At 39.9% G+C, this 13371-nt stretch overlaps 1 protein-coding gene and 1 pseudogene across 1 annotated transcript; both read left to right on the forward strand.

Annotated features, from left to right (window-relative positions):
• Window positions 1-9654: 9654 nt before the first annotated feature.
• Window positions 9655-10458, forward strand: LOC123838675 (large ribosomal subunit protein eL8-like; annotated as a pseudogene).
• Window positions 10459-11462: 1004 nt separating this feature from the next.
• Window positions 11463-12107, forward strand: LOC123838744 (coiled-coil domain-containing protein 169-like). Its single transcript, XM_045867797.3, has one exon. It carries the CDS (start codon window positions 11463-11465, stop codon window positions 12105-12107), a length of 645 nt encoding a protein of 214 aa, XP_045723753.2.
• Window positions 12108-13371: the final 1264 nt, after the last annotated feature.

A 13371-nucleotide genomic window follows, 5' to 3' on the forward strand; every position in this document is an offset into this window, starting at 1 on the left:
TAGAAACTGGAGAACTTAGACATAAAGGTGGGAGAGAGACCTAATTTTCAGTGTATACCCTTTTATAACTTTGGAATTTTGCTCCATGTGCATACATTAGCTATACAAGAATATTAATTTTTGTGTCAGTATACTGTACAAAACTACAGTATTTGTATCTCAAGCCAAACTTCTACCCAGCTACAAATGGATGTAAAAATATCATGTTTTTTTAATATTCTAAACTGAGGTATTAAATATATATCCTGGCAATCTATTAGACTCTGAATCCCACACTGAGAAAAAGACTAAAAAGAAATTGTCTGCAATGATACGTTCCTTATTGACATGATTGTCTTTATATCACGTGGAAATAGGCAGAAGAAAATTGACCTAACTATAGTGTTCATATACCTCCCTAAAGCAACACTTTTAAAAATAATTGGAGGGCTGAAAAAATGCAATGACAAAATTTTATTTACATTTTAATATAATATATAATTGATTGACCAGGAGCTTTAAGCACTCTGTTCTAGATGGCAAGAGAAGACCATTTTATCCGGGAATAAATAGTTCTCTCTGCCTTGTTTTAGTTTGGATGTAATAATGATGAATACCAAATCCCCTGGGATGAAAAAATGCTTTATTGAGAACTCCATTTCCTCAAATTTTTCTCTTTCCCCAGTGACTGTAATATCAAATGTCACAAGTTTAAAACAAAGCAAAAGCATGGAAATGTCCCTTGCTCAGACTGAGCCTCTTATATGAAGATATACTCCTTTTTTATCTGACCTGTAAGGCCCTTCCGAATTTGAGGATGTCTACCAGACCTCTGGCCATCCAAGGTAAAGGATCATCATTCTGGTATATCTTCCCCTGGCCACTCCAGGAAATTGACTTTAGTTCCCACTGATGAACTTCACCCTACTGACATCTCCCATCACATTTTGCTTCTAATCTCTGAATTAATTTGCACAGCAGGTGAGCTGGAGACTAATTTTCAAAAGGTGCCATGAATATGTTTTTCAAATGTACTCCTTAACCACTCTTCTAAATGAAGAAGGAATCGGGCAGGCGAAGCTGAATCAGCTAAACCAGGCAATCTACCTACCTGGAGATTCTTGGTATACCTCTCTGTGTGTTTCTGTTCTGGGTTGAATAGACATCCCATTGGTTATTATATTTATCTGTGGAAATTTAATCTCTGTTATTCTAAAATAAAAAAGTCATCTCTTCACCCTTACAAAGTCTGTTTCTGATAACAGCTTTATTGGTTGTGCATGCACACTGATATATTTGTCTGCTAAGGCTGCCATAACGAAATACATAGACTGAGTAGCTTAAACACAGAAATTGATTTTCTCACAGTTCTGGAGGCTAGAAGTCCCAGATCAAGGTGCCAGCCAGTTCAGTTCCTGGTGAGGGCTCTCTTCTACCCTTATGACCTCACTTAACCTTTATTATCTCCTTATAGGCTCTATCTCCAATTCAGTCACATTAGGGGTTAAAGCTTCAACATATGAATGGAGTGGGGGGAATTCAGCCCATAACAACTGAATTCACAGTAACGGACTGTTTTATATTTTAGTAAATTAGCAGGTTATCAAAGATATAAGATATATATCAAAGATATTGGGGGAGGAGGAAGAAGGGTGTTAGGAAGGAATGGAAAAAATCAGCTGGTGGGGGGCGCCTGGGTGGCTCAGTTGGTTGAGCGACTGCCTTCGGCTCAGGTCATGATCCTGGAGTCCCAGGATCGAGTCCCGCATCGGGCTCCTTGCTCGGCTGGGAGTCTGCTTCTCCCTCTGACCCTCCCCCCTCTCATGCTCTCTCTCTCTATCTCATTCTCTCTCAAATAAATAAATAAAAAAAATCAGCTGGTGGGATAGGAAAGGAGGAACAGGAGAACTCCATATGGACAATCTCTAACCAGGAGAGTGTTAAGTTTTTAGTAAAGTCTTTCACGAAAGCAAACGAATTCCACAGAATTTTTTGAATCCCCACTCTTCCTAATATCCACTAAGGCAAAGCTCTGCCAGGCAGGCTGGAATATGAACATTGGCCTAACCTGTCCCATCCTGATTTCAAGCTCACGGGAGAATGGCAACTATGTCCCTTTAACTCATTCTCTACAGTATTGCTTGGCAAAGAAGCATTTAAATGCTTTTGGTGGTGATGATTATGAAGAAAAATGGAATATAAATGGCTACTGACAAGTTTCATTGTAACAACTTTTATAACCCCATTATTAAAGAGATGAATATCTTCATATTCCTAAATAAGAGGTAATCACATGTCTAAAGGCCCTTCGCCCCTCACTTATTTTGTTAAAATGCTATTCTCATTTATTCTCAATCTTTTCCTCCGGATGTGCATTAGTTACTATGGAAACATTGGGATACCACCGTTTGAGCATATCAACATTCCCAAATTCTATTAGAATATGAAGCCAATTTACTGTGGTATTGGGGGAGAGAGTTCTTACCTCAGAGTTATAAATGAAATGTATGGCACTGCCACACAACACAAGCCCCACTTAGCACCACAAAATGGGTAAGGCTCATCTTACCTGCCCACTCTAATCCTGACTGGAGTTATCAATGAAATTGTCTTAGTCTGTCCACGCTGCTATAACAAAATACCATAACAGGGGGAGGGGGACGGGGGGAGCCTTATAAACAACAAACATTTGTTTTTCACAGTTCAAGTTCAAACTCACAGCCCCAGCATATTTGATGTCTGGTGAGAAACTGCTTCCTAGACAGTCAATGTCTTCTCACTGTGTCCTCACATGGTGGGAGGGGCAAGGGAGCTCTCTGGGGTCTCTTTTATAAAAGCACTAATCTTATTCATTAGGGCTCTATCTTCATGACCTAAGAACCTCCCAAAGGCCCCACCTGCTAATATCATCATCTTGGGCGTTAAGTTTCAACATATGAATCTGTGGGGGACAAAAGCACTCAATCTATAGCAGAGGTCTACTAAGTAAAGATATCTATCCATAACAACATCAGCACGGGTTCTTTTCTCTTTTTGCTGTAATTATCATTTATTCATAAACAGTTTATTTGTGTCATTTCCACTTTAACCCAAGAGTTTTTAGGCTAGTCATTTTAAATTTCAAAGTGACCAGATATTTTCACCCCCTGTGGTTTTCTTGTTAATTTCCCATTTTTAATTTTATTGTGGTAAGAACTTTCGCCCATGTGTGGGTACCTACATACATCTTGACCACAATGTCCTGCATACAACTAAAACTGAATGTATCATCTCTCTTGAACTAGATGCTCCTCTGTATTCTTTACCTCGGTTGTAATACCACATCTACCCAATCACTCAAGCTAGAAAATCTGCAAATCAGCTTTCCCTCCTCCCTCCCCTTATTCATTAAATTGGATCAATCACCAAGCCTTACAAATTTTACCTCCTAAAAACTCTTCAAATTTCTCCCCTCCTCTATATTTCTTGACATCATCTACTAAATAATGCTATGAGAGATAAGGATTAAGCTCACTCCCACCACTCCCACCTCCCATCCATCCCTTCCAATATAGTTTCAACATTATTTTTATTTCCTCAAATGGTTGTATTTTTTGCCTTTTTAAAAAGATTTTATGTATTTTTTTATTAAAGATTTTATTTATTTGACACAGAGAGAGAGACACAGCGAGAGAAGGAACACAAGCAGGGGGAGTGGGAGAGGGAGAAGCAGGCTTCCCGCTGAGCAGGGAGCCTGATGCTGGGCTCAATCCCAGGACCCTGGGATCATGACTGAACCTAAGGCAGACGCTTAACGACTGAGCCACCCAGATGCCCCTATTTATGTATTTATTTGAGAGAGAGAGGGAGAGAGGGAGCAACGGGAGGGGCAGAGGGAGAGGGAGAGAGAATCTTAAGCATACTGTGCTGAGCATGGAGTCTGATGCAGGGCTCCATCCCACAACCCTGAGATCATATCCTGAGCCGAAATCAAGAGTCGGCTGTTCAACCGACAGAGCCACCCAGGCACCACTCTTTTTCACTTTAAAAAATATGCATAAACTTACATTTCCTGTTTGATCAACCATAGGTAGTTTCTCCTAACTGCCCACTTTGTAAGATGAAGACATTAGAGTTCTATATTTCTCTCTCCCTCCTCTCACCCCTACCTCCCAACTTATGTCTGTTTCTCCACATCTCTGTTTTCACATTTATCCATGCCATCATCTTATCAAACCTCCTACTTGGTCTCCCTATTTCCATTCTCAGCCCGTCTTAACTCTTCACACAACAGCCAGAGTGATTGTTTAAATCAATTTCTGCTTTTGTCAATGACAGACTAACTTGTTTCAGACTAACCATCCCATTGAGAGCAACTCTAAAAGCTGAACACATAAAAACATTTTTAGTCACATTGAAGGGCCATCAAGGCAGCATGAAATTGAGACAGACCAAGATTCTGTAGGAGAGAGGGAGAGGGAGAGAGGAGAGATGTGAGCCAGACATCTGGCTGCATTTTTGCTTTTAAGCCATTTGGCCATTTGAAAGCTGTGGAATGAGAAGCTAAGAACCTTAGGAAAAAAACAATGCAGAAAATAGTGCCTGAGAGTATGAGAAGCTGAGAAAAGCTTTCAGAAGTCTAATGAAACTGAGAAAGGGAAAATGGAGTTGAGTGCCCATGAAGGAGAAGCCCTGGTAAATACCACAGAATTTCAGCTGAATCCCCCCAAAGGGCCACAACCCAGGAGTAAGAGAGAATGGGAAAAAGATCAGCGCTCATAAAGATGGAAGCTCAGTCCCAATCTCTAATCAGATTAAGGTGATCTATCCCTACCCTGAGTGCTTGCCAGAGTAAAAAATAACTACCCCCTGGAGGAAGATAGCATCAGCCAGCACCTCAAATTATCTCTTCAACTTTTTATACGGTGTCCAACATTCAATCAATAATCATAAAGCATGCAAAAAAATAAACACTCACTGAAAATCAAGAAAAAATAGGGACAGGACACCTGGGTGGCTCAGTCAGCTAAGGGTCCGACTCTTGATCTCAGCTCAGGTCTTGATCTCAGGGTCGTGAGTTCAAGCCCCACACTGGGCTCCATGCTGGGCAGGGAGCCTACTGAAAAAAAAAAAAGAAAGAAAGAAAGAAAAGGGGGCGCCTGGGTGGCTCAGTTGGTTAAGCGACTGCCTTCGGCTCAGGTCATGATCCTGGTGTCCCTGGATCGAGTCCCACATCGGGCTCCCTGCTCAGCGGGGAGTCTGCTTCTCCCTCTGACCCTCCCCCATCTCATGCTCTCTCATTCTCTCGCTCTTAAATAAATAAATAAAATCTTTAAAAAAAAAGAAAGAAAGAAAAGAAAATCAGGAGAAAAATAGACAATTGATACAGAGCCACAGAAGAACCAGATATTAGAGTTCTCAGTCATAGAATATAAAATAATTTAATTAATATATTCATGAAATTAAATGACAAAATGGAGAATTACAGCTATAGAAGACTAATTGCCTATAGAGGAATTATATTAAGAAAAACTGGGAGCCAGGTTTCCCCCTTTTAATCTACTGAGAGGGCCTGGGAGCAGCACCACCCTTGTCTTCGTCAGCTCTGATTACTATAACAAAATGCCATAAACCGGGGGGCTTAAATAACAGAAATGTATCTCTCACAGTTCTGAAGGCTGGGAATCTGTGATCAGAGCACCAGCATGGTCAGGTTCTGGTGAGAAGCCTCTTCCTGGTTTAGCAGATAACCACCTTCTCATGGTACCCTCTTAATGCTGAAGAAAGCTCTGGTCTCTCCCTTTTCTTGTAAGGGCACTTATCTTCCATCCTCATTACCTTGTCTAAACCCAATTATCTCCTAAGGGCCTCATCTCCAAATACCATCACATTGGCAATTAGGGCTTCAACATATGAATTTTGTGGGGATACAAACATTCAGTCCATAACAACCCTAACCACAATGAGCACACCCAGGGCCCAGATCTTGGTTTCTAAATACCATTCTACATTAAAAGGAACCAGGGATTCTTGGAGAAAAGGTTAATCCTAGGACTGGGGGACAGAACGTATAAGAGGAGCTTTAACCTTCTTTTTGTCCCCTAAAAGTAAAGAAGTGCTCAAAGAATAATGGGGGAAATATCAAAAGGACACAGAAGCCAACCTAAAAGGGCTCCCATTGGCTAAATTTGAACATCATAGTAAATAATGATAGTAATAGCTTAAAACCCATTGAATAAAAATAGGAAGTCATAAGTCCATACTGATATGAATGAATGAATGAATGAATGAATGAAGTTTGAAGAGGAACTGGGGATAGATATACATATACAGATATATAAATATACAGTTTCAAAGTACCTGTACACAAAATACTTACTATTTGCAAAGGAAAAAAGAATCACCCTACAGTGGAGAAGCCTAGAAGACACCAACTTAGTGCATTGAAAGAATAAAGCATCACTTCTGTTGTATTCCTGCCAAAAACTTATAAACTAAATATAATCATGAGGAAACATCAGATGAACACAAGTTGTGGGACATTTTACAAAACAACTGGGCTGTAATCTTTAAGTGTCAAGGTAATGGAAGTCAAGTAAAGACAGAGTTACTATTGTAGATTGCAGGACTAAATAGACATGACAACCAAATGCAATGCTTCATTCTGAATTAGATTCTTTGGCTATAAAGGACATTATTGGCAAGTTGGCAAAGCTTGAATGGGTATCTGAGTATTGGATAATAGTGATATATCAATGTTAATTTTCTGATTTGATAGTTACGGTGCAGTTTTTTTAAGTGAATGACCTTTGTTTTTTAGGAAATACACATGGAACTATTTTGAAATGATAGAGCATCGTGTCAGTTATTTACTCATAAAAAGTTCAGGCAATTGGGACGCCTGGGTGGCTCAGTTGGTTAAGCGTCTGCCTTCGGCTCAGGTCATGATCCCAGGGTCCTGGGACTGAGTCCTGCATCGGGCTCCTTGCTCAGCAGGGAGCCTGCTTTCCCCTTTGCTTGCTCTCCCCCTGCTTGTGTTCTCTCTCTGTCTCTCTCTCTGACAAATAAATAAATAAATAAAATCTTTAAAAAAAAAGGTTTAGGCAAAAATTTCTTTGTACTGTACTTAAAACTTTTCTATAGGTTTGAGATTGTTTCAAAATATTTTTAATGTCTCATGAAATATTTTTAATGTCTCATGATGTTTAAAAAAACATGATGAATTAAAATTCATGACATTAACAGCACAGAACAACAGCTCAATTTATAAGGAAATAAACTGAGTTAAAGAATTGAAAGGTCCTTACATTAAGCAAAGGTAAAAGTAGTAATTGCAGGTAGGTTCTAGTCAAAACTACATGTTGTAATTTTTAGGTTAACAACTAAAAGAATAATAAAAGAATGTATTACTAGTAAACTAAAAGATGGAATATAGAATAATAAAAAACACATCATACTTAATGGCTCACTTCTAAAGAATGGAGTATGGGAAGGGGAAAACATAACTTTACAGTGAAGTAACCTGGCAGACACCATCTTAATCATGGTTAATATGACCAGTGATAAGTCATGTTGTTAGCATGCACCCTCTGATATGATGTGATGAGAAACGCACTTCATCTCTGTGGTACACTCTCTCAAAACCCAATAACCTAATCTAATCATGAGAAAAACCCAAATTGAAGGACATCCTACAAAATGCCTGACAAATTCTGCTCAAAACTGTAGGTCATGAAATTCAAAGACTAAGAAACTGTCACAAATCAGGGGAGACTAAAGGCACATAACAACTAAATGCAATGTGGTATTATAAATAGGATCCTGAAGCAGAGTATTTGGACTATTAAAATCCAAATAAAATCTGAAGGTTAGTTAATAATGATGTAGAAATGTTTGTTTCCTAATTACAACAAATGAGAACATTTGGGAAAATTGAAATTAGGGGAAATTGAACCTGGGTGAGGGGTTTACAGGAACTTTCTGTATTATCTTTGCAACTTTTCTGTAAATCTAAAAGTATTCCAAAATAAAAAGTTTATCTAAAACAAACTTGGGGCTCAGTCGGTTAAGCGGCTGCCTTCAGCTCAGGTCATGATCCCTGGGTCCTGGGATCGAGCCACACGTCCGGCTCCCTGCTCAGTGGAGAGCCTGCTCCTCCCTCTCTTTCTCTGCTTGCCTCTCTGCCTACTTGTGCTTTCTCTCTCTGTGTCAAATAAATAAATAAAATCTTTAAAAAAAAATAAAACAAACTTCATAAATCCAAAAGTAGACAAGAAAGAAAAAAAAAAACAGGTATAATAAATACGCAACAAACAGAAAGATGCCAGACATAAATCTAAATATGTTAATAATTACGTTAAATATTATTAGATTAATGTTCCGATTAAAGAAATGGTCCAGGGGCACCTGGCTGGCTCAGTCAGTAGAGCATGCAACTCTTGATCTCTGGGTTGTGAGTTCAAGCCCCACATTTGGCATAGAGCTTCCTTAAAAAAAGAAAGAAACAGAGACACAGTCCAACTGTATGAAAAAAATCAACCATATGCTGCTTGCAAGAGATACATTTTTTTTTTAAGATTTTATTTATTTATTTGACAAGACACAGCAAGAGAGGGAACACAAGCAGGGGGAGTGGGGGAGGGAGAAGCAGGCCTCCCGCGGAGCAGGGAGCCCAATATGGTGCTCGATCCCAGGGCCCTGGGATCACGACCCGAGCCGAAGGCAGATGCTTAACAACTGAGCCACCCAGGTGCCCCAAGAGACACATTTTATTTTATTATTTTATTTATTTTTTTTTAAGATTTTATTTATTCATTTGACAGAGAGATAGAAGAGCATAAGCAGAGGGAGTGGCAGAGGGAGAGGGAGAAGCAGGCTCTGCACTGAGCAGGGAACCCGATGCAGGACTCGATCCCAGGACCCTGAGATCATGACCTGAGCCGAAGGCAGACGCTTAACCATCTGAGCCACCCAGGCGCCCCCAAGAGATACATTTTAAATGTAAGTGTACAAAATGGTTAAAAATTGGGGCGCCTGGGTGGCTCAGTCGATTAGGTGTCTGCCTTCAGCTCAGATCATGATCTCAGGGTCCTGGGTTTGAGTCCTATGTCAGGCTCCCTGCTCAGCATGGACCCTGCTTCTCCCTCTTCCTCTGCCCCTCCCCCTGCTCATGTGTGTGCCCTCTCTGTCATAAATACATAAAAATCTTTTAAAAATATGTCAGGACATATGAATATTAGACAGAATAGACTTTATATTCTGGAGGATCTGGAAGGCTGTATGCATACAAAGGGCTGCATATATGCTCGGGGGAGATCAGAAATGGCTGACCTTAGGCCTTATACAAGAAGAAGGTAAAAATCAGAGAAGACTTGTAAGCTGCCTGAACTTAGAATAAGTGTACTAACACATGCACAGATTCCCTAGGAAAAGGGTGGAAACCTTGCTGGCTCAAAGTGTTTAAGCAAAATCTTTGACAAATAATTGGCTGATCACTAAGCTATGATGACCCAAGGGTGAAACCTAGGTGGCTAGGCTTAAAAATAAGAACAAGAATGTTAAAAAACAAACTGAGCAAAGATTCCAGTTGTCACCACAGGGGAGATGGACACTACATAATTAGTCTAAGCATATCACTAAGCAAAAACAAAGGAACATAGTGCGATATAAAAAATAAAAATAACTCTCCTCCAGCCACCCAAGATGCTGAAAGGAAAGAAGGTGAAGGGGAAGAAGATGGCCCTGGCCCCTGCTGTTGTGAAGAAGAAGGAGGCCAAGAAGGCGGTCAATCCCCTATTTGAGAAAAGGCCCAAGAACTTTAGCATCGGACAGGACATCCAGCCCAAAAGGGACCTCACCCACTTTGTCAAATGGCCCTACTACAACTGGCTGCAGTGGCAAAGGGCTATTCTCTATAAACATCTGAAAGTGCCTCCTGAGAGTAACCAGTTCACCCGGGCCTTGAACCTTTAAACAGCCACTCAACGGCTTAAGCTGGCCCACAAATACAGACCAGAGACAAAGCAGAAGAAGCAGAGATTGTTGGCCCCCGCTGAGAAGACAGCTGCTGGCAAAGGGGATGTCCCCACTAAGAGGCTGTCCGTCCTTCGAGCTGGGGTTAATAATGTCACCACCTTGTTGGAAAACAAGAAGGCTCAGCTGGTAGTGACTGCACATGATGTGGATCCCACTGAGCTGGTTGTCTTCTTGCCTGCCCTGTGTCGTAAGATGGGGGTTCCCAGCTGCATTATCAAGGGGAAGGCCAGGCTGGGGCGTCTGGTCCACAGGAAGACCTGCACTACTGTTGCCTTCACACAGGTTAACTCGGAAGACGAAGGAGTTCTGGTTAAGCTAGTAGAAGCCATCAGGACCAATTACAGTGACAGATATGATGAGATCTACTGTCACTGGGGAGGCGATATCTTGGGTCCAAAGTTGATGACTCTTATTGCCAAGTTAGAAAAGGCAAAGGCTAAAGAACTGGCCACCAAACTGGGCTGAGTGGACACTGTCAAATTTTCTGTACATAAAAGTTACAAAGTTCTCTATAAATAGATAAATAAATAAATAAATACAAAGAAACAAGGTGTAGCCCATACACAGGGGAAAAAATCAGCTTATATAAATTATCTGCAGGAGGGCCTCCATGATAGATTTAGTACATAAAGACTTCAAATAAGCTATTATAAATATGTTCAAAGAACTGAAAGAAAATGTTTAAAGAATTAAAGGAATGAGTGATGACAATGGCTCATCACATAGGGAACATTAATAAAGAGATATGAATTATAAAAAAGAAAAGAATAAAAATTCTAGAGTTAAAAGGTACAACAACTGAAATGAAAAATTCACCCAAGGGGCTCAACAGCAGATTTGAGCTGATAGAAGAAAGAATCAGCAAACTGAAAGGTAGATCAATAGAGACTATCCAGTCTAAAGAACAACATGTAAAAAGGATGAAGAAAACTGAAGAACCTCAAAGGCCTGAGAGACACCATCAAACATACCACATATGCATAATGGCAGTTCCGGAAGAGAAGAGGAGGAAAAGGGGGCATAAGTATATGAAGAAATAATGAGTGAAAACTTCACAAATTTGATAAAAAACATTAATCACAACATCTAAGTTAACTCCATCCAATCTACATCCAATTTCAATGAATTCTGAGTAGAACAAATTCACAGATATTTATAGCTAGAGAGGTCATAATCAAACTTTTGAAAGCCAAAGAGAAAACTTGAAAATAGCAAGAGGAAAATCACATGTGAACCACAATGAGATTAACAGCTGACTTCTCATCAGAAACAATGGAGAAAAGAAGGTGGTATTATGACATATTCAAAGTGCTGGGGGAGAAAACTCAACCAAGAATTCTAGGAGTCAGGTCACCATGGCAACAGCTCATGACAACACTTTCTCCTCCCCAGCTTCTGGGTGTCCCTTAAGGCCTTCTGCTGTAAGCTGTGCTGAGGAGAAGGGTGTGGGAGGTCTCTGACCTGACACCATGGGGGACGAGAGAGGGGACGACTTTGAAGGTATGAGCATTGACCGCCTTAAACTGGAGTTATTGGAAGAAATACATATGAAAGACTTAGTACAGATCTCAATACTTGAAATAAGACACAAGATAGCGGACCTGGAAGCCAAACTCAATACTGACAATGAAGGTGGTGAATGGAAAACCCGTTATGAAGCACAACTTGAACTGAATGATCAACTACAAAAGCAAATTGTTACTCTCAAAGAGAAAATGGAAAAAATCCGTGGAAATCCTTCAGATAGACTAGCTTCTATTCGTGTCTATGAGCGAATGCCAGTGGAATCCTTAAATACATTACTTAAACAGCTAGAAAAAGAAAAAAGGAGTCTTGAAAATCAAGTGAAAAACTGTGCACTTAGACTGGAACAAGAATCAAAGGCTTACCACAAAACCAATGATGAACGCCGCGCATACCTAGCTGAAATGTCTCAAATATCTGGCTCACACCAAGTTTCTAAAAGGCAACAGATGGATCAACTTCATAGAATTAAAGAGAATCATGTGAAAGCAGGAAGACAAAATCCAGCTTATCAGAAGATAGTAAATGCCAAGAAAGGACAAGCAAAAAAGATTACAAAACCAAACCATCTTCCAAAACTCAATCCATGATGCCAGAACTGGATGGATTTCTATTTCTTCCCTTTCTTCATATGTAATTTTCAACTTGTAAAGTTAGAGTTCAGTGCATTTTTCAGGGAATGAAATAGATTTTTAAAAAGAGCTATTAAAACTTCTTTAGCTCCTCTTCCAGATGTTTGTTCCTTTATTTTCGTGAAAGTAATTTTTTTAGTAATTTAGTTTAGTTTTAAAAATTACTCTAGGAAGTCATTCTACTGACCCTAATATATCTAATAGCAGTTTGTGATTCTTAAAAAGTCCTAGAGAAACTAAAGGTTATCATCATTATACTTACTTTTTAATAATCTCTCCATGATATGCTTTGATAAGTAATATTGCTATTGTATTTGGTTTCTAGTCAGCTGTAATCTAAAAATGTGAGCTCTGGGTACCTGGGTGGCTCAGTCAGTTAGGCATCTGACTCTTGATCTCAGCTCAGGTCTTGATCTCAGGGTCATGAGTTAAAGCCTGGCATGGAGCCTACTTAAAAATAAATAAATAAATAAAATTTTTTAAAAAATCTGAATTTACCAAAACTTTTTGCTATTTTAGGCTGTGTCATGCTCTTTTTTTAGCCCAAAGCTTAAACAAGGCTGCAAATCAACTGCATTTTAAACTTTGGCTTGAAGTATCATGGTATTGAGGAAATAGCCTTCAATCAGGAATCAGCTTGGTTATAGTCCCCACTCTGCCTTGAACTTAACGAGATTTGGGGAAAGTCCCTTTACCTCATCTTTATTTCCTGCACCTGTAAAATGACTGAGGCAAACTATGCAACTTGTAAGGCTTCTTACCATTCTAGAAAACCAATACATATTCAGCTACAGGGTCCTGCCACTTAGCACATAGTGAATTAAGTCATGTTTGTGATGTTTATTAATTCATAGTAATGACCTTATTTTTTGGACCAAACTTAGCAAGTGTCCAAAATACTCAAGTCTAGAAGTGGAGACAGAATGAGGATAGGAGAGAGTTCTTTTAGAAAATTTATTAAATTCACGGGGCGCCTGGGTGGCTCAGTTGGTTGGGCGACTGCCTTTGGCTCAGGTCATGATCCTGGAGTCCCTGGATCGAGTCCCGCATCGGGCTCCCTGCTTGGCAGGGAATCTGCTTCTCCTTCTGACCCTCCCCCACTCTCATGAGCTCTCTCTCTCTCTCATTCTCTCTCTCTCAAGTAAATAAATAAAATCTTTAAAAAAAATTTATTAAATTCGGGGCGCCTGGGTGGCTCAGTCATTAAGCATCTGCCTTCGGC

Source organism: Mirounga angustirostris, unplaced genomic scaffold (genome assembly GCF_029215605.1).
Source record: "Mirounga angustirostris isolate CCGP_5_RB_7025 unplaced genomic scaffold, mMirAng1.0.hap1 SCAF_11, whole genome shotgun sequence".
In the NCBI taxonomy this organism is placed as follows: Eukaryota; Metazoa; Chordata; class Mammalia; order Carnivora; family Phocidae; genus Mirounga; species Mirounga angustirostris.